We start from the raw sequence: 21617 nt of genomic DNA, 5'->3' as shown, positions 1-21617 counted from the left end.
TGGAGAAAAAAAATCTCTCATTTACACACCCACATAAATCACAAAAGAAGATATTTTGAAGTAACGTTATGTTATAGTAACCAAAATTTTTTCGTTACCATTGACTGCCATTGTTTGCACACACAAAAAAAACTGAAACATAAAAAAATAAAAATAAAAATCAGAATTATATATATATATATATATATATATATATATATTTTTTTTTTTTTTTTTTTTTTTTTAATGTTCCACAGAAAAAAGGATTAAAACGACATGAGAGTGAGTAAATGATGACAGTTCACCCATTTTTGGTCCCTTCATTTGCAAGAGAAATGTGTTCAAACAGTTCATTGGTTGTAGCCATAGAAACAGTAAACGGATAAGTTAACGCGATATCAAATATTTGGCAACACACACAGGAAACAGTGCGCGCTTGTAGTAGAAGGAAGTAGTACCCCACCAACCAGCGTTTTCACAATACGGACACAAGGAACGTCATCGTTATCACAGTCAGTCTCGACGTTATGCTGTAGAAAAAAACTACACAGTATGAAGATCTAAATATCATGAAATACCTTTTGTTTTTGGACGTTAGTTCACGGTTTAGCTCGATGACAGTCTGAAGCTTCAGTTATAGTCTGCATTGCTCTTGAGAACAGAAAGGTTGGTGTTATTGTGTCATTTTAATTTTGATGTATTAATTATACAGTACCAATTTTTTATGTAACATAGTTGTCATTCTATTATATGGGTTTAGAGGCAGACCAAACTTGATTCATTAAAGTGATGGCTCACCCAAAAATGAAAATTCTGCAATAATTTCCTCACCCTCAAGTCGTTCCAATCATGACTTTCTGTCAAAACATAAAATATGTTTTGAATAATTTTGGTCACCAAACAGTTTTGGACGAGCATGGATAAAAAAGAGACACTTTTCAGCATATCCTCTTTTATGTTCCACAAAAGAAATTCATACATGTTTGAAATGACATTAGGGTGGGTAAGCGATGGCAGAATGTTCGTTTTTGGGAGAACTATCCCTTCAGCTTGTTTTCTCTCAGAGCAGGTCCTAACAAAATGTCACAGATGGATCTCCTCGTCACAAATGTAGCTGAGCTCCTCACTGCTGCTGTACAGGAGGTGTTGCAGCTCATGGGTCAGGCTATGTTAGAGTATCAGAGGGAGTCTGCCAGAACACGCCTGGAGAATCAGAACCTCCAGGAGAAGTTAAAAGAACTAACGGCTGGGGCTTCAGGTGAGGTTATGAAGAGCCTATAGTTGCTGAATTAACTTGTCTATTGACTGTCATACAAATTCTCAGTCAATCTCTTTTATATTTTAGATAAAGTCCTGAAAGTCTCTTTTCCCAGAGATGAGCCTCCTTTAGGGGAGGATCATGAGCAGGAAGATCTCGTTCATCGTGGAGATTCAGTAGTGAGTGAGGAGATTCTGAGTGACAATCCTGTTCATATAAAGCTAGTTTTAGATGATATTACTGTAGACAACCAACATCATTTTCTGCAAGGGACCTGTGACTATTCTTTGACGAATCAAAGACCCCTCTCCAGGGTTAAGAGTAGCCCACCGAGAAGAATCCGCAACCCTTCATCTGGCAGCAGAGAGACTCTAGCAACCAGCAACACTGAGACCCCATTGGGCTCAAACAAAATCAAGGTGGAATCTAAATCAGAGCTTCCGGAATGTTCCGTCACGGAGGAGACAGACAATGCGTCAACACAAGCTCCTGTTGTTCCCATGCAGGATGCTCCTCTAGCAAATGAACACAACCAGCAGCCTGTCTCCACCTTTTCCGACAGCCTTGTACACTATAACCAACCTTGTAAATTACTAAATTCTACTTCTAAACACATTCTTAGGTCACGGGTAGAGAATACGGTCTACACAGGGGATGTTCACAGTGCTCCCTGCATGAGTGAGAGCAGGCAGATTCTGCACAGCTGCCACGTGTGCGGTAAGACGTTTGCGACGCCCTCCAGCCTCGGAGCTCACTTTGTATGCCATTCAAATGAGAGACCTTTTGTTTGCAAGTGCTGTAAGTTCAGGTTCAGTCGTTTAGCCGATCTGAAAAAGCATGAGCGCATTCATACTGGAGAAAGGCCATTTAACTGTTCTCTCTGTGGACGGCGATTCAACCGAACAGAGAATCTCAAAAGACACTTGAGGAAGGTTCATTATGGAGCAGCGCTGTGAGCTTTAAATTCACAGTATGCATCTTTGCTGGCTGCAGTATGATAAGGGCATTTATACAGTTGTGGCCAGAATTATTTGCACCACTGGTAAATATAATCAAAGATTGCTGTAAAAATAAATCTGCATTTATCCTTTTGATATTTTGGAAAAAGGATGTGCAAAAAATTCAACCTTTTATTGAAGAAAAATAGTTGAAACTGGGGGTTAAATCACATTATGATATAAATGCTTTTCTCCAAAACATGTTGGCCATAATTATTGGCACACATTTTATTTATTTATTTTTGCTCTTAGTTTTCTCCTATAATGCCTGATGAGTTTGGAGAACACCTGACAAGAGATCAGAGACCATTCCTCCATACAGAATCTCTCCAGATCCTTCAGATTCCCAGGTCCATGTTGGTGCCTCTCCTCTTCAGTTCACACTCATTTTCTATAGGGTTCAGGTCAGGAACTGGGATGGTCATGGCAGAAGCTTCATTTTATGTTTGTTTTGGATTGTTGTCGATTATAAGCATTCTAGCAGAGGCTGTCAGGTTTATATTTTTTATCTGTTGGTATTTGCTAGAATCCATAATACCATGTATCTGAACAAGATTGCCAGGACCTCCAGCAAAAAATAGGCACCCAAAACATTAAAGATCCAGCAGTATATTTAACCGTGGGCATGGGGTACTTTTTATCCCTGTTGGCACCAAACCCATCTATTGTGTTTGCTGCCAAAAAGCTCCTTTTTTTTTTTAGACCATTGAAGTTCCAGTCGTATCTGAGAAGTGAATATGCTGGAGTTTGTTTTTGGATGAGGGAGAAGAATTTTTCTTAGAAACCCTCCCAAAAAACTTGTGGGGATGTCGTGGTGACCCCCAGACTCAACTAATCTCTGCAATTCTCCATCTGTGATCCTTGAGGAGTCTTTGGCCACTTTTCTCCACACCGTGCATTAAGACAATATAGACACTCATCCTCTTCCTGGCAGATTCGTAACATCTTTAGTTGATTGGAATTTCTTAATTATTACCCTGATGGTCAAATTGTGATCTTTTGCCCTTTCTATTGTGAAGCTCAACAATCTTTTGATGCACATCAGAACTACATTCTTTGGTTTTATTCATTGTGATGGATGATTAAGGGAATTTGGCCTTTGTGTTTCCTCATATTTAAACTCCTGTGGAACCAGAAGTCATGGCTGGACAATTTTATGTTCTTAGTCAACCTGGTGTACTAAAAATGGGAATATACTTCTAGGGGTACCAATAAAAATTCTAGGGGTGCCAATAATTGTGGCCAAGGTGTTTTGGAGAAAAACATTTATTTCATAATGTGAATTGATTTCTCCCACATTATGATGCATTGCCAACTGTTTGCATCAGACTGAATTGAAATAAATACCAAATCATTATCAGTGGCTAAAATATGATACATTTATAATGATAAAAAACAACAAAGGACAATAGATATGTGGTAATACTCAAAACGTTTTAAAGTGCGGAACACTGGATTCTTGTTCTTGATTTTTCAAATGTTATTTGAAATGTTATTATTATAAGTAATAATAATGTTATTAATGTCTTATTCTCACTAAGTATTTATTTGATCAAAACAAAGTAAAAACTAATATTGTGCAAATAGTATAACAATTAAAAATAACTGTTTTCTATTTGAATATATTTAAAAAATGTGATTTATTCCTGTAATGGCAAAGCTGAATTTTCAGCATCATTACTCCTGTGTCACATGATCCTTCAGAAAGGATGATAATGTGATGATTTGCTGCTCAAGAAACATTTATTATTGTCATCAATGTTGAAAACAATGTTGAAAACCACCACCCACCCCTTAATAATATCTAAGACACTGATATAATCTTTCCTTTCTGCAGCTGAGCTCTGGCAAGTAATTAAACAATGACAGATGTTTCAAAGTGAATTTCAGTGGAAATAAAAAACACCCCCCATTTCTTGTATAGCAATCTGCTTCAGCTTCTCTTTTTCCTCCATTCCACACGCCACTCGTTCCAGTCCAATAGTGTCCGGTCTGTCTGCCACTTCGCTTGATCCAATTCTGACAGAGAGAAGCAGAACAGACGATAACTAATTTTTAAGACATTTTCCATAACATTTTGTCTCTGAATGCAAATAAAACGTTTATTTTTTTTGTTACAACATGCATTACTCTGTACCTTTTAGAAATGTGTAGAAAATTTGATCAATCATCTTATGACTCTGCGATACTAACTCCCATGGGTCTGGAAAATAAAACCCAGTGTCAGAAAAGAGGCTACCATCAGCAAGCGCTATTCAGAAACAGATCACGATTGAACAAGTGCTCACCCTTAGTGTTCGCAAGCTGTTGGAGTGCACCACCCAGAGAGGAATCATTGTGCAGCACATTACGGAGACACAAGGCCTGACATGCTGCCATTATTTCATCATGCACAGACGCATCACTTCCCAGACAAACACAGACGGTAGCTGGAGAGAAAAACACATCCCATAAATCTGTGATTGTTTTGCCTGAGTAACAGTTAAGCATAAACTGACTAATATAATTTTAGACCGAATTGGGGAGTTTTTTTGTACCATTTTTGATTCCAATGAGATACGGTTTGTTGTTGTCCTTCAACGCCAGCTGCAGTTCTCCTGGCCTTTAAGTCATAAAGACATCATTTACAGCCACTAGTGTTTTCACAACAATAAAATACATATTCTTTCTAATTCAGTGAATGAATATAAAACTGGGTTTTAAAGCAGTTGAACGCACTCTTGAACAATGTCTCCAAGCCTCACACCCATCTTGATGGGAACTGTCCTTCCAAGTGCTGCAAAAAGAGAGCATTTTGTTGATTAGATTCGTAATGATTGACCCAAATCATTTCAATCCTTAAATGAAAAAGAAAATGTGATTAGGTTTTAAGGCCATACACAAGAACACAGGCTCCCTCTGATTGGCCTCCACCGGACTGAGCACTTGACCATTCAGCAGGTACTGATAGAGGACAATGGACAAGCGAGCCTCGTTAAGGGTTTCCATGACAACCGAACGAACAGCTTTGTAATTGGAAAACAGGTGGAGAACAGTGAACAGGAAGAACAGGATGAATGTCAACCTGCATGAAAGAGAACAAATCAGTATCTGGCACACACCTCATTTACAGCATGGCTTACATATCAGGGTGTTACTCACAATGGGTTATCTGTTACAAGTGGGATGAGCACCAGGCTGACTAGCAGTCCTGCCAGGTTCACCAGCGTTTCCTTATCAGGAAAGAAAGGGAGAGAAATGATACACTGATACATGACACAACTGACACACATACTGACATCAATTTCCCACACTAAGAGAGAAATTTGCTGGGAAAATCAAGAAAGAAATGAGCAAATAATTATTTAGCAAATGAGAGAAATTGAGTTATAACCTGGCTCCCATCTTTAGCAGAGATATCAGCCATGTTGTTTCTGCGAGCTTGATGGACAGTTAATGCAGCTCTTGTTGCTCCACCAGCAACTCCTACAATGGACTGGAATGACAGGAATAGAAGAATAACCCTAGATATTCATTATCAAATGATGATTTAGGCACAGTCATCATGTTAACATTTAGAGCAAGCTGCTGTTAATATTTTACCTTAAATATTCCAGCAATGCAGACGATTAGAATAAAAAAAGGAGGGAAATGAGGGGCTGCAATCTCCATGAACATTGCCACGTCATTAAGAATGTCAGCGAAGAGCCTAAAAAGACATATTTATGATGTTAAAAACGTTTAAGAAAAGTATTACAATAAAATGGTTATTCAACCTAAAACTAAAGTCCTTCAAATATTGTACCTCCATTTTTTGGCTTCAGAATCTAACTTGTTCCTGAAACACAGGGTAACGATTAAATAATATAAAACAAAACATTCACAATCTGAAATGTCTGGTGAAATATTACCCTTTGAGCCAGGCAAAAAGTATTCTTCCCAGCATCCCTGTTCCATCTGAACAATGAGAGAGAATGGTCAGAAAATTAAGCATTCGAGAAATAAACATCAGTACTTCATGCACATACCCCTAAGCAGCCATGTTATTGTGGCTGCTGCAACTGTTGCTTCTTGATTTCCAACCCCAACACCCCTCAGTGAAGCCTGAGTAGCGAGTGTACCAGACAGAGAGCTGGAAAATGCCTTGGGAAACAAAAGACAGTGCTATGATGCTAGTGTCTGTGAATATATTTTATATAATCATATATGTCAGGTGGAATCATCAGAGTAGCATGCTGTGAGACTGGTACATCAATGTAAATGTTGCTATTCTTTAAATGTTATTTTAAATGGAATCTAAACCTGTAAATTTGAAAATAAAAGCAATATTTTAAAGAAAAAACATGATATGTATTATTTGCGTCCAGATGTGCAATAAATAAAGGGATTTTTTATGTACATGCCAATGTTAAAGACCCCTGTAGTCAATAATTTTATCCCTTGAAACTCATCGTTGATCACCAAAATTACACAATTAAATGTTTTTTTTTTCCTGTGAAAGTTTAGTCATGCCTTCAAGTAGCTTGAATGTAACTTCATTTATTACATGCGGATCTATGAATATGCAAATTGACCCTGCCTCCACTCACTTATAGCAGCTCAGAATACCTGATCCACTTGGTTAACTAGTAAACGCTGTAAAATGGCAAGTGGAAATACTGGATTCATTCAGCCATATGTTTGAACCAGAAACTGATTCAGAAGAAGCGGAAGAGTGAATTATACAGGCTCGTCTGTATAGTTCAATGTATCAGAATGGTAATGTGTTTTATGTATCTCTCTCTATAATGTCGGACATGTAATGGTAATTAATATGATTTGACTACGCAATCAAACAGCTAATAATGTGCTGCTAATTTTACACAAACCAATTTCCCGTTCACCATCTCAGAGTCAGACAGCTTCCTTCAAAAATCAGCATCCGTACAAACGCTTTGAACAACTCAGATTGTCAGTGGAGAAAGGAATATAGTTCATCATAACATCGTAATAAACATCATATAGGTAATGCATCCACTATATTGCTCAATGTAACTGATTTTTCATATCAACAGAAAAATATGTAGGGATAACCTGGCTTCTCTTGAGATTCACTGCTCTCTGCAGCAGTTAATGATATGGAAAACGCACCCCCCTCGTGAGTCGTGATGGATTGGTTACAAGTTTGTTTGTGACGTAAGAAACACTGAAGATTATAAACCACGTCTTTTTTACACTGCAATTTTAAGGAGAAAATACTCAGCAATTATATTGCCTGAAGACTTTGCACATGGTTTGTCTTAAAGCATATTAAAAACACCATATAGACATATAAACAACATTAAATACTTGATTTTCACCACAGCGACTCTTTAAGGATTGATACTGAACAATGATTGTATGATTAGATGTTTGGCTAATGGAAAAAAGAGAATGTCAGATACATACGAGTGTCAGATCTGTGTGACATGTACCTGCACAGTGTCCCAGAGCTGATACTGTAAGTAATCCTCACTGACACTCTCAGGATATCCCTGTGGCAGGAAAACACTCTGGGAGAGGAGAGATCAGTTAGTGACGTCTCACATTGTTTTTTTTATTAGTTCTGAAAGGCTTTCATGCTTTTCTGAACGAGTCACGCACTTTAAACACGCCAGAGATTGAATTTCCCGCAAGTCTGCCGTCCATTTCCTCCTTCTGTCTCTTGATCCTCCTATCCTTCAACAAGTATTTCCAAGACTCCTGTGAGCCATAACGCTCTGTCGCAATCACTCCTTCACAGTCCTCCATCTCTGCCATCTGCACATCAGTTACCACGAGTCTATTTAGAAACAAACGAGCTACTAAGTGAAATAAAAAAGGGCTTTTGCTTTTCTAAAAATAAAAACTAAGTTAATAATTTTCACACTCAGCTGTAACCAGTCTCACACATTGCAGCTCATGCACATCATTTAACAAGTTATATGGTTGAATACAATGGTGCTTTCTATATGTTGGCACGCATAGCAGTTTAAAATGCTAAGGACTAAAATTAGAATAACAAGAATTTCTCCTTGCGATTCAGTTGTGATTTCTTAGAATCGCCCACCTCCCCATCATTGACCGTAAAAGAAAGCTCACCATGTATCATTCTTCCGTGTTTAGATTGTAACGCCACGTCACGAGCGTGTCGCGGCTTCTGATTGGCACGTACAATCTTACGTCGGCGCAAGAAAGAACAAACAAACAGAGAGAAGATTCTTTCCCAATTACCGCCTGTAAATGCTGTGGTAGTTTTGTGCACTAAATTTCCCCATTTGTGTGGTTATGTCATACACAATATATTTTATTTTATTTAGTTTGTAAATTAATGTATTGTTCTCTATAAATTTGTGCAGCTGTAGATTTTTCCTTTTCCATTTTCTCTTTCTTTTAATTAACTTAACAAGGGAAGCAAGAGGGGGATAAATAAGCAGTGTACGTTTTTAAGCTGTCTGACCTCAGTGTCTGTCTCTTTGTTAATGTGTTAACCCAGAACAGCCGACCTTCACACAAACAACAGAACAGAGACAGTGTTAGTGTGTGTTTGATAGAGACCATTACAGAAAAACTGGTCAGGCCAGCATTGACATAGACTTGCACTGAAAAATATTGAAGCATCAGAGAATCAGCTTTGGATATTTCAAATGAAGTGGCAATTTTACTATTTATTACTGCTACTTTTACTACATTTACATTCATTCATTTAGCAGACGCTTTAATCCAAAGCGACTTACAAATGAGAACAATAAAAGGAGTTAAACTAACAGTAGGACAACAATATACAAGTGCTATGACCCTTTTTAGTTGAATCTAACACAGTACATGTAATTATTTTTTTATAATAGAATGGAAGAGAAGAGAAAGTTAGTATTACTGGATCAATTGCTGCCGAAAAAGAGGCGTCTTCAGACATTTCTGAAAAATGGCTACGGACTCAGCTGCTCTGGTTGAGTTAGGCAGATCATTCAACCAGCTGGGAACAGTCAAAGTAAAGGTCAGAGAAAGAGATTTTGTGCCTCTTTGAGATGGCACCACAAGACGGCGTTCACTTAATTTAACGCAAGTTTCTGGATGGCACGTAAGTCTGAAGTAATGAGTTTAGGTAAAAGGGAGCAGAGCCAGTGGTTGTTCTGTAGGCAAATGTCAGTGACTTGAATTTGATGCGAGCAGCAACTGGCAACCAGTGCAGTTTTGTGAGGAGAGGAGTGACGTGTGCTCTCTTCGGCTCGTTAAAGACCACTCTAGCTGCGGCATTCTGGATCAGTTGCAGAGGTTTGATAGTGCATGCTGGACGACCTGCCAGGAGAGCATTACAATAGTCCAGTCTGGATAGAACAAGTGCTAATGTACAAGGCAAAACAGTTCTAGCAATGTGGTCTGTAAAGTTCAATTGATCATCAATCACAGCTCCAATGTTCCTGGCTGACCTTGATGGAGTTATGAATGACGAACCTAGCTGAAAGGAGAAGTTGTGGTATATGTGACAATAGGGGGCATTGGCATTGGAGTCAGTAAGGTTGAGAAAGGCCTAAAAAAAATCTAAAGTGAGATGAGTATTTTCATATTTGAAAGATGTCTTCATATCATTTCTTCATATACATGGAATGAGATAATGTAGGCTATTAAGTGATTTACCTGCATGCCTGGTCTTGAACATGGCATCTGAAATATGCAGACTTAAAATCTAACTCTCAGGTCCCGTCTATTAAAAAACAACATGCCTGATGGTGTGCAAAAGAAAGAAGTTTAGAAACATTACTTTATCTGTCAAAGAACTATCATCAAACATGGCAGTCTGTAAATCATTCAGCTGTCCAACATTTATACGGAGATATGACACAGAATACATCGAACTCAGCTTACATGTCAGGTACTTGAATCTTGTGAGATTGTTTAAAAAGAAAGAGAAAGAAAAGGTGAGAGAGAGAGAGAGAGAGAGAGAGAGAGAGAGAGAGAGAGAGAGAGAGAGAGAGAGAGAGAGAGAGTAACAGTGTCATGAAGTCAGAGCTTCTCTGTTACAAAGTCTGCAGGAGCTACTCATGATTCACAGGGGAAACAAGGTGTGGTAAACAGACTGATAAACGTAAGACTTTAAGAATGTGAGGAGTAGTAGTAGTTCAAGCTGTGTGGGACTGAATAAGACAACGTGGGAGGGAACATTGAGAAAAAAAAGGAGGTGTGGTGTTTTATTCTGTACTAGGTTCAAAGCGTTTCTCTCTCACACTCTGCCTGGCTCCTCAGCGGTCGAAACAGGAGCTAAAGAAGCTGTCCTAAATATTTCACACGTATAACTGACAATAAGAGGAAGTTTGGATGGGAAGTCAACTGGAATCAGTTGTGACAACGACGTGTGACCGTTTTGTCACGGGACTTTTGAACTTCTACATAAACTGAAAGAATAATTAGAAAAGCATTAGTCAGACATATTTTCCAAAGCAAAGACACCAGAGTTGGTTATTAAATACCTTTGGATCTTTGGTCGACCTGAGGAATTTTAGACCCTTCTTCCCTCAAGATCAAGCCTGGGCGAGTCTGTAAGTACTGGGAGCTTTAGTTTCAGCAACTGTTCTAACTGGCATGCTTTTCATTTGCTGCTTTCTTCAAAGATTATAATTTTTCTGGATGCAGATTTTACATTGCTAAGATTTCAGATTCATGGCTATTCAGTCCATGCATTTGGTCATTCAAAAACTTTAAGAGTGTTAAAGAAATGGCTTGTCATACCATCAAAACAACAGTGATTGCCAAATTGAGCTTGTTAGGCTCATAACCACAACTAGCAGTGAGATCTGTCATCACTATCTATCATACAATGCCAGTTTCTGTCATTCCATGACTATCCATACCTGTTTTTCAAGCCCCAGGACAACAAGAGATACAAACTTAAATGCGTTGAAAGGAAGTTGGAAAATCCCTGTTTTTATTCTAATATACATTTATTCTTCCACTCTCTCTGGTTATCTGACTTTTATAAATGGCCATATGTATATATACTTTTTAAATCGTCCCTTATTAAAACTGAAAGCAAAAAAAGAACCAAGATGAAAGAACCTGTTCATCTTGTTTTAAATCACTGCTTGTCTCATTAATTCCCATGTTTTAACAGAACTTAGTCATCTGTAGCATAAAGTAGTACACTACAAAATCATCAAAATACAGTAATGTGTTATTAATTCCATGCTGACTTCCAATTTGTTACTCCAAACAGAGATGAGTGCGGACGGACTAGTAGAAGTGAAGGTTGAAACTTCAGAGCCGAGGGCTGACCCGCACGGCGTCACCAATCATGGTCTACACGACATCTGTAAGGACACAGACCATCGGAAATTAGCCATATGCAGTATCATATGTGGCCTTTCCTGTTTTGGAATTATGTCCCTTCTGTACTCTGTCAAGGTAATAAGACCTTGAAATTAATGTAACAAAAACCATGAAACTTGAGATCTGTAGTCAGTGATGAAATACAACCAAAGAATCTTAAAAATACCTGGAAATCTGACACCTTGTTTCCTTTTTTTTTTTCAAGGCTCGAGAGACAAGAAAAAGACTTGAAGATTGTCAGGAAACACGGGAGAAGGTTGAGAAATACTCCAAAAAAGCTTGTAGATGGGGAATTGGGTCCATTGTTGCCTGGGTGGTTTTAATTCTCATCTTTCCATTACTGATTGTATTTCTGTCCTATATTTTAACCTTCATAGATTGACACTGCAGAAGCTTTTTTACAGATACATGAACTGTAAGAGTTTAGAAACAGTCTTATAGTTCACATTGGACTGTGCATCTAGACGGTCCACAAATTTTACCTGATAACAAGAAACTGGTCATTATTTAAATGTATTAAATGGGTTTAGAATGGTGCTTGCCATTAGTCTGGATCAAAAGTCCAAACTTGCTACCTGGTATTTAAAATAGAATTCAACAGCTCAACCTTTGTTAAACATTTTAAATATGTATGCTTTTAGTAGCAATTAATTTTTGAATTAATGCAATTTTTGAATGCAGTTCAAAAACGGTACAGAAACTTTCAGGAATTTGTTACATGCAGCAAATGGAGCCACACACACAAACCAACCTTACCAAAACTACTTTTACATTTCAACAAGCTGTTTTTATTTAGGGTCTTAATGAAAATAGGAAATTAAACAGACAGCATGGCAGTCAAATGCTGAGATATTGTGGTTACAACTTTCTGTTATTGTAAATAAGTATTTTCAATATGTTGTGCTTTTGATGTTTTGTACATTGCATGTCTTACAGGATTTGTAATAAAATGTGTAACAGTCAAAATACACCTGTTCTATACAAAACAACTGGGGGTGGGGGCACTAATATACAAAACACAGCTCAATTGTATTCTGTTAGCAATACAGAACCCAAATACATCTATACATATTTTACACACAAACCATTCAACATGTTCAAACACCATAAGCAGTATTATAAGTCACTACATCAAAGAGGAACACAAGTGTAAATTAAGTGAATGGACCATATTCAGAGTACCTGAGTAAAAGCATAGAATGCATTGAACCCTTTAAATCCTTTATGCTTCTATGAGAAGCAAAAAGCATAATTTAAAACTGAACAATGCAAACTTTTGTCCTGCTGGTAACTCCCTGTATATAATGCTGCCGCTACAACTTTATAAAAGCCTTTGTGCTGTCTCCTTTATAACAAAACACACACAGGCCATACTGACATACTGAGAGTGTATTAATAAGGCATTCAACTGAACCAATGAAGTTTACATGTTTTAAATGTGGAAGATACGGAGAGAGGAATTGTTTATGAGTGATCTGGCGACGCTTACTTTGAAACACTATTTGATACAGAGATGTGCCAAACAGGAATTATATATATATATATACATACACAGATTAATGTAAACAAGTGCTCTTCCTTTGAACATTTACAAAAGGACAAAACTCCTTGAAGGGTGTTTCTTGTTTATCAGACCACTTTACAAAATACCTAGCAAAATATATAAAGAATGTGATGTATTTGTAAGATCTTTACAGTACACTACTGATCAAAAACTATTTTACAGCTTTGCGAATCTATTTGTTGCTTTAATGAATTTACAGTAAATTTCTACACGTAAAGCTCATTGTTTGGTACAGATCAAACAAGACCTCTGTTTCAGCCCGCTATCTGCTGAAGTGCCATCCAGGTGTCCAGCTCCTCAAGCTTAGAGCAAAGGAGTGACTCCAGTTCCTGCAAGGTGAGGCCATCCTCCACTTTGGAAGAACCCCCGACACCTCGTCTGGTTCTGGAGATGCCAGAGTTCCCTCCTGCCTTCCTCTGGGCTCCACCCCCCGCCATTACACCCACCAGAGGTTTCTTGGGCTTCCTGGTAACGCCCAGTTCAGGGAATTCGAAAAAGCGCTTCACCTTTTTTTGTCCCACGACAGCCTGAGAGCCATCTCGCCGGTTGAGAGGCACCTCAAATATGGTTTCCAAACGTCTGAAAAAGTTTGCAATAGTAGCTTCACTGACCAGAAGTTAAAAGGGAAAGAATAAAATCTCAAAACGTAACTGCATGGGCTCAAGGTAAATTCAAGTCCAAATATGCTACATAAAATTATTTTACTTAGCCATTCCTATTTATTGTTGTAGATTATAGACATTAAGTAAGTGGTTGTCAAAATGTGATATGAAATACAACTATGGAATAATAAAAAATAATGCACTAGACCAGGGACTCCCAAACCTGTGTTTGACAGCTGAAGCCCTTTAATTTAAAATATTTACTTGAAGTAAATAAATTACTAAGGTTTTTATTCAAATTAACGACACATTCACATGTTCTTGGTTATCTGATGTTGATTAAGGGTCAAATTACATGCAGCTAAATAATTAAAATATTGGAGGGAAACTTTTTCTTTCTTTTTTTTGTATTTTTAAATTGTTTTAATTTTAAGTTTTTGTGATTTAATAGCTTTTTTTAGAACAGCTTTTCATCAACACACAAATTCAGTGCAGTTCCTCCAGGGGTTCATGAGCCCCAGTTTGGGAAAACCCATGTTCTTTGGCAGTACAAGAACACTTTGAGCTAAAAGGTACTAAAACGGGGCTATTTGAGGTGACAAATAAATGAATAACAAATCAATAAATACAACCAGTCTGAGGGGTGTTTATACATAAAAATTATTTCAAAACATTTAGCTTTCATGGTTTTGAAATGGACTCTTGCCATACACACTGTAATTGCATTGCTGTCCTAGTGTTAATGTTCTTAAGGTTGCAGGTCTGTGCAATTATTGATAAATACAGGTGGTATTTGGATGGTCTGATTTGATCAGATGCCTGGCCAGAAAACTTTGAGAGCCTATTAAGTCGATAAATGGGTTATTAAGTATTAACTACCCAGAAAATAAAACACCTTTGGAAAATGTCTCACCCATCAGGAGGTTTGCTGAAGTTTTTGTTGGTATAGATTTCCTCCAAGCTAAAATCCTTCTTCTTTATTCTGTAAAAAACAAAAAGAAATGCATCTTTGCTGTGATGAGGTAAATGTAAACACACATTAGCTTCATCTAGGAAGAATGAGAAAAGATAAGTCCATGACCTTCTCTATGCATACACACCTGATGACCTTAGGAAGGCCCATAGGAGTGAGATTATTCTGGGGCTTTGGAATCTTTTTACGGATACGAATAGAGGACACCTTTCCACCCATACCATCCTTTATGTCTGTCTGTTTACACAGAAAGTGAAGAAAGGATTAAGAATAATGATACATTTTTAAACCACAAACCAAAGTTAAGAGAAACTCACACCTTGATTTCAGAATCTGATAATGCTTTCTCCTCTGAGATGGCTGCAGATTGTTTAAGATCAAAGTTGGATCTCTCTTCTTCATTTATTGCCTCCTCACACTCCATCTGAAGCACTCCATGGTCATCCTCCAAAGAACTTTGAGCGAAGAAAAAGTTGGATTTTAACTACTGACATGCATTTTTTTAAAAGGTCTTTTTTCTTAAGGGTAAAATGTCTGAGATCATCAATAACGGTGCTCCGATCAGTGTTTTTGGGGCCGATCACTGGAAGCAGTACTGGCCGATACCAATCATTGATCATGGGGTCTTATTTGAAGCCTTCTTTTTACCGTGAAGCATTATTTATAGAACACTAATACATTACAACATTCAGCAAGGTTGCATTAAATTGATCAAAAGTGACAGTAAAGACTTTTATAATGTTAAATGTATAATATTTTTTACTTTCATTTTTTTAACCTTTTAAATTTTGTATTAAATCAAAGAATTTAGAAAATTTTATCACTGTTTCCACAAAAATATTAAGCATCACATCTGTTTTCAACACAATAAGAACTGTTTCTTGAGCAGCAAATCAGCATATTATGATTTCTGAAGAATGATGCAAAAATTCAGAGCAATAAATTACATTCTATAATATATTAAAATAGAAAACAGTTATTTTAAATTTTAATATTTCACAATTTACTGTATTTTTGATCAAATAAATGCAGCCTTGGTGAGCATGAAAGACTTCTTTCAAAAAAAAAAATCATTGATTTCAAACTTGTGAACGGTATTGTAAATATTTTTAAAAGAGAGGCTTACACAAAAATAGGCTTTTGAGGAAAAAGAGCCTACCTCTCACGGCAGGCACGTGTCTTTTTGCGACGTCAGCATGAGATCGGCAAATTAAGAGGTCACTGATTAAGTCATAAGAAGCAATTATCGGCAAATAGCACTTTGAATATGATCGGAGCACCACTAATCATCAACATGCTACATTATATAATAATGTAGATGCATAATAATGGGTAATCAAAAAGCGAGTATACTCGGATAGGGTGGATGGGAATCTGTTAAATTACCTGCGGAGGGATGATACAGAGGCAGAAGGTGTCTCAGGGCTGGGAGTGACAACAGAGGAGAGGCCGGTTAAAGCATGACAGGAAGTGTGGGTGGTAAAGGGGGAACTGAAGGAGGGCGATGATGATGATGATGATGATGATGATGATGATGATGCAACAAAACTGGAGGCAGCTGAAATGCTGCCAGTGCTGGCATCACTAGCATGACTACGCCCTTGGCTTGAGCTTTTACACAAGAACGCTAAAGGACTGGACAAAAAACATGAGGCAAGGGCTGTGAGAGAGGTGGAAGGAGAATAAGGGGAAGAGGGGCACAAAGGGCCACCCCGACTAGCAGGGTACACCTCTTTACGAAGACACAAAGGGGCAATTTCTCGCTCAATCTCCACACTGCAGACAGTGTGTCGGCGAGTGCGCTTGGACGGAGAGTGATAGTGGATGGGAAGTTGAGTGGGTGAGCTCTTTCTGCTGGGTGAGGTAGTGCTGTTGTCATGCGTGTGGGACCGGAGTAAATTACAGTCACTGGATACTAGGAACGGGATTTCAGGGCAGGAGTAGCTGCGCAGGAGGCGGTTGGAGCCGCTACCTGACAACGGCACTACTGGAACGGCTTCAATTTCCTTGTTGCTTCCTTTTCTTTTTGCAACGGAAAAATCTTTTCTTCTTGGTCGGTTTACATTCTTCATGGGTCTGCTTAGTTTTCTTTCTAAATGCACTAAATCTGTTGAATCCGGTGACATTAGTTCCTTTATTTCTTCTCTTGATGCAAGACCAGAAAGAGATGTCACCTGCTCCTCAGACACATTAATAGACTGTTGGTGGTGCACTAGTGTTATTTTTGAAGGTTTACTTGGTCCTGCTGGATCAACCACTGAAGTCACCATGCCGTCCTCAAACTTATGCTTGGGTGGACGAAGGTTTCTCTTCTGCAAAGCATCACCTGAACCTTTAAGATGCCGTCTTGTTTTTCGAGCTTCAATGGTCTGCTCAGGCTCTTGTGGCTGCGTAGGGTGCTGAAATCCTGGAGATTCTGATTGACCATTCATGATTTTTATATCGTTGCTGTGCACACTCTTGTTAATGGAGTCATTTTGTGTGCAGTTTTGAGAGGATGTTGCATCAGTGGCATCACCTTTATTGCTAAGGGTCAGTAACATCCTACGTTTTACATTTTTTCTCAACCGACTTCTCATCGACTTGTCCTGTCCCATTTCTTCGAAGGTCTCTATAGAATTTCTCATCTCAACATCTACTGTATTACTACTACAGATAGGTACATCTGAGTCTAGGTGCGTGTGCGTCATAGAAACCCCTTTCTTGTTTTTCCTAACCCGAATAAAGGTTTCATCCTCCTGTTTTATTTCCAGAGTGATGACATTGTCTTTGAACTTTTTATTCCTCACACGTCTTCCCTCTTTAGCGTTCGATATGTCACATTTCCTCCTTGCCTGCAAGTCTTTCTTTGTCTGAGGAGCTTCTCTGCTTCTCTTTGCCCTCACTTCCTCGACAGTAGTGCTCATTGGAGGGTCTGATACTTTAGCTGAGGGGTGCGTCCGCTCCATAACATTTCCAGACTGTGATTCCTTTATACCCACATCCAATTGCTTTGATCCCGTCAAAAAAGTGGCCAAACCACTGGGGGTGGGCTCAGCCGTCCATGCCAGATGCATCTTTCTAGGGCTTTTTCTGGTGGCCACCCGTGGATAGGATTCTTTGTTGCCAAACGAACCACCTGTGCTTGTGTCTTTATCCATCAAGTCAAAATTATAGGAAGTGCTAAAAAAGGAGGCTCCGGGATCAGGCTTGTTTAAGCAAGTTTTGTTTGTGTTGCTGTTTGACTCTGGGCTCAACAAGTTTGATCCCTCTTCTAAAAAGCAGGACTTACGAATATGTCCACAGGCTGCATCACTGCTAGGGGTCTGACTCTCACCTGACAGCCGATGCAAAACAACAACGGCATCCGCTTGAACATTTACTTGACTAGACACATGCATGGCACTTGTAGAATTCAAAAGTTTGTCTGAGGACAGATTTGTTCTAGTCCTGAAGAAAGGACTCCATGCTTTACAAGGACTGGCAACATGAGTCACATCCTGAAGGACGGCTTGTTGTGACTGGCTTGAAGGACAGTCTATCTGATTTTCTTCATTTGGTGCAACCTCGTTCTGCATTTGAATATGATCCAATACTGGTTTGTGGTTGTTACTTGTTGAAATTGTACAAAAATTGAGTCTCTGCGCAACTCTATGGCGTTTTGGAGCAGCGTGGCACCGCAGATTTTCAGAAGAAGGCCTTTTTGTAAACAATCCATTTCTACATTTATCATCATCTGTCTCGCCCTCCTCTGTCCGGGTTGAATTTTCAACATTTGACTCAGTTATTAATGGTTCATGCTGTTCAGGATGTACGATTGAGGACAGAGTCTCACTAGGCTTAAAAAGCCGAACAGGGCTCATGACGATCTCAGTGAAGCTAGCCATCTTGGATTTGAATGACTGTAGAAGCGGACCTATCTCCCATCGTTTTATTGGTGAAGGGCTCTCTGGGGAACCCCTCTGCATTGGCTTCCGGTCATGGCTTTGCTCCGTTGCAGGGCAGCCATCTCCTAACTGTGAGATCGCACGGGGTGATACCAGCTTGTGGCTTTCATCTCTAAAATAGAGAGACAAAAAACATATTTAAAACATGTTTGCTGGCTAAGGGTTACAGATCTGTATTGTCCCTCTGACCCAGTAACACTCACTCTGAATATTGCTCCTCCATCTCAACTTCAATTCCGGTGCTTGTCTAAAAACAAGAAAAAAATAAAAGTAGGTTAAGATATATATATAAAAAAAGAAATTAAGAATAAAACACACTGTAAAGCTACTGTCTAACAGTAACTGATCAATCACATGACATGCAATCACTTTTGTACTGGAGCGAAGTTGCTGCTATAGGAAGTGTATTTATTCACCAAGAATTTAACTATTAAACATTTTTCTTCAAATAAAGTTGGGGGGAAAACAAAAGCATACATATCATGGTTGATCAGTATGGAGAAAATGAATGGGAGTTTTACTTCCATCACAAGACTGTTGCACACAATATGAACAAAAACAACAGCCAATAGCATCTGACAATTAACTGACTTTAAATGTGAATATAGATTACTAAACTTACATTGCTCATATCTGGGTTTACTTTTTACTTTTGTGTAATTTTAAACAAATTTAGTTGTTACAGGTTCTTAGACATAGACAACATAAATAAGCAGACAACCATGTAGAAAATAAGCATAACTGAAGTCATGTGATTCACAGAACCAGTGCGTCGACAGTGGCAGAACTCATTAGTGCAAAACCTAAACAGTGACTCTTTCGGCTTCACTCCTAACGATCTACCCTTTTCTTCCATTTCAGTTCCATTGTGTCAGTCTTCCCTCCTTGGCACCATAGTGACTCTTACAACAGTAACAAAGCATGAGTATGAGGAGTAATGCCTCGGATGGTTTGGTGTATGCTGTGAGCAACCTATTCTTGACTACATCTCTATTACTTGTATCAACTTGTGGGAATTCATTAAGTTGTGACTTATGTCTGGAAGTCGTCAGGAAGAAGCAACCAGCTAATTACATTGCAATGAAAAAGGAGAAATGTGAAAGTTGAGGGATGACAAACATGATGTTACCATGCTGTTTTCGTCTCTTGCATAGGGATGAGCTCAAGTGTTGAGGATGTGATGACTGAGCCTCATTTTTGTGTCTCTTTCATGGTCCGGTCCAGTCCACTTTTTATGTTTGCCAACCTCATTCCCAAATCATCACAACTGTGGAACAAGCATATCACTGGTTGGTTAGCTAGTTTCACTCCAATTTTAGTTAACACTGATGCTTTTACCAAGTTAGCACTCATTCAATACATTAACACAATTTATAGTCATTACAATTCACTAAGGATGAACAAAAGGATTAAAAAAATAATGAATAAAGAAGTACTTTAGAAACCAGCCTTTATTAATTATTATTGCTGAGATGGGATTTGGGCATTGAGTGCATTATGTACGTAACTAGAATTTTGATCCAGACACTTTTATTTTACCTACCTTTTGTCTTCTGAGTCCTTACCCAGGTCTCCTGTTCTTCCCTCAGATTTATCCCCCAGAAACAGTCCCACTGACCCAGCCCCAAACCCCATCTAATAATAATTAATAAAGGCTGGTTTCTAAAGTACTTCTTCCTGCCTCTATGTATTAATGTTCATGGGTAGCCTAAATGGGTTCCATTCAGACCTTAACATTAAGTCTTTTACTTTATGTCAACAAGATTCAACAAGACATTTTCACCTGCTATACCAAATGTTTAGATTTGTTGTGGTATTTATGCAAATTAGCATATATGTCATTAGATTATGCACCGTTTGTCCATGTTAACAAACAATTTCAAAAAACTTGTAATTAATTTGTTTTTCATGATGTAAGTAATCAACTCAGTAATTTTCATGGTGATATTTAAAGGTTAAAATTTGTACCCTATTCACGTGAGAAAAATAATGAACAGGCGAAAGAATAGACTATATTTGGGTCTTTTTCTAAACTTTCCCCTAATGGGATTCTTCGGGGCTTTTTTTTTTCTTACTCATGACATATTGAGGATACACAATCAGTTGAGTTTGCTTCTGTTGCAATTTGTTAAACCTTTTTTCATAAAATGACTGGACTATAATTCATTAACTTGCAAACAACACATCATAACGAGGAGCTGCTTTCGGTACAATTTGGTCCCCAATATTTTGTTCGGAGACCAAAGTTAGCATGTATTTAGACATATTATTAGACACAATTACAACATTTTCTCATTCTGTAAGTTAATATGCTGTGCGGCTAAACGACTCGACATTCAGCACCGAGAAAAGATCGGTTTCATATCGGAGACATATTCACTTCAGCATAATAATATACAATAACCGCAGTCAAACAGATTCCCACATTAAAATCTCAAAAACAAAAGATTAAACTATATTAATTCCTCATTGGTTACGGTCATGAGTTATGTTGCTCAGCAGCGGCTTTATTAGAAATATTAGTTTTAAGACACTGGTGTGGTTTTGTGTACGTCGACGACGTATATTGCGGCTAACTAAGCTATGCTGCTATCTAAGCATAAACCAGTCAAATACAGTGTATTAAAAGAGTATTTTACCAGCTCATACCTTAAAAACAGATGTAAATAAACTGCACACTAACCAAAGATCGTTTGACGGGAAACTTGCAGTGAAAACATCTCCTTTGGGCGCTGTTTCTATAACACCGACGTTTGTGTGACATTTCCACGCCGGACGGCGCCCGAGTTTCACCGCTGCGCTTCACGGTTCAGACCAATCATTCGATGCGAGCTTGTTCCAGGTCAGTCGATGAGCCAATCAGAATCTTGCATAGTAAAACATGTCCCGCCCCTCGGGTAGACTCTAAAATCGTGGCCAATTAAAAAATGTGTAGCATCAACGTACTGGTCAATTAGGTTTCAGGAGGGAGAAATGCAACCAATAGCGATGCCATAAACAGTCGTCTTTGTCCCGAT

General features: G+C 38.4%; 3 protein-coding genes and 1 long non-coding RNA gene across 10 annotated transcripts; 2 read left to right on the top strand and 2 right to left on the bottom strand.

Moving 5' to 3' along the window:
* The first annotated feature begins 395 nt into the window (after positions 1-395).
* LOC143721937 (uncharacterized) lies at positions 396-4162 on the top strand. Of its 2 annotated transcripts, none has more exons than XM_077212895.1 (3): positions 396-645; positions 1049-1237; positions 1325-4162. In XM_077212895.1, the coding sequence occupies exons 2-3, from the start codon at positions 1060-1062 to the stop codon at positions 2191-2193; spliced, it is 1047 nt and encodes a 348-aa protein (XP_077069010.1). In that variant the 5' UTR covers positions 396-645; positions 1049-1059; the 3' UTR covers positions 2194-4162. The 2 variants fall into 2 exon arrangements, with proteins under 2 accessions (XP_077069010.1, XP_077069011.1); XM_077212896.1 differs by having other exon boundaries at positions 1044-1237.
* rusf1 (RUS family member 1) lies at positions 3486-10281 on the bottom strand. Of its 5 annotated transcripts, XM_077212888.1 has the most exons (16): positions 10078-10281; positions 9850-9935; positions 7837-8014; positions 7668-7745; positions 6243-6357; positions 6126-6171; positions 6020-6052; positions 5818-5923; positions 5609-5710; positions 5377-5447; positions 5115-5299; positions 4954-5011; positions 4773-4837; positions 4524-4664; positions 4373-4438; positions 3486-4254 (listed from the first exon to the last, which is right to left on the bottom strand). In XM_077212888.1, exons 3-16 carry the CDS (start codon positions 7990-7992, stop codon positions 4169-4171), a joined length of 1308 nt encoding a protein of 435 aa, XP_077069003.1. In that variant the 5' UTR covers positions 7993-8014; positions 9850-9935; positions 10078-10281; the 3' UTR covers positions 3486-4168. The 5 variants fall into 5 exon arrangements, with proteins under 5 accessions (XP_077069003.1, XP_077069000.1, XP_077069002.1 ...); XM_077212885.1 differs by lacking the exons at positions 9850-9935; positions 10078-10281 and adding an exon at positions 8314-8386 and having other exon boundaries at positions 7837-7992; XM_077212887.1 differs by lacking the exons at positions 9850-9935; positions 10078-10281 and adding an exon at positions 8314-8364.
* LOC143721938 (uncharacterized) lies at positions 10204-12501 on the top strand. Its single transcript, XR_013196794.1, has 3 exons — positions 10204-10748; positions 11423-11610; positions 11741-12501. It is a non-coding gene; the product is annotated as an uncharacterized LOC143721938 (long non-coding RNA).
* On the bottom strand, positions 12301-21416 carry prr14 (proline rich 14). 2 transcript variants are annotated; one of them, XM_077212861.1, is made up of 8 exons: positions 21284-21416; positions 19730-19867; positions 18804-18847; positions 16061-18712; positions 14994-15129; positions 14802-14911; positions 14615-14683; positions 12301-13678 (listed from the first exon to the last, which is right to left on the bottom strand). In XM_077212861.1, exons 2-8 carry the CDS (start codon positions 19730-19732, stop codon positions 13354-13356), a joined length of 3339 nt encoding a protein of 1112 aa, XP_077068976.1. In that variant the 5' UTR covers positions 19733-19867; positions 21284-21416; the 3' UTR covers positions 12301-13353. The 2 variants fall into 2 exon arrangements, with proteins under 2 accessions (XP_077068976.1, XP_077068977.1); XM_077212862.1 differs by having other exon boundaries at positions 21250-21396.
* Positions 21417-21617: the final 201 nt, after the last annotated feature.

The sequence above is a fragment of the Siphateles boraxobius genome, unplaced genomic scaffold, assembly GCF_051911475.1.
Source record: "Siphateles boraxobius isolate OS27281-9 unplaced genomic scaffold, OSU_SipBor_1 66, whole genome shotgun sequence".
In the NCBI taxonomy this organism is placed as follows: Eukaryota; Metazoa; Chordata; class Actinopteri; order Cypriniformes; family Leuciscidae; genus Siphateles; species Siphateles boraxobius.
Note: the sequence above shows the minus strand (reverse complement) of the source record. Positions and strands in the feature narration are given on the sequence as shown.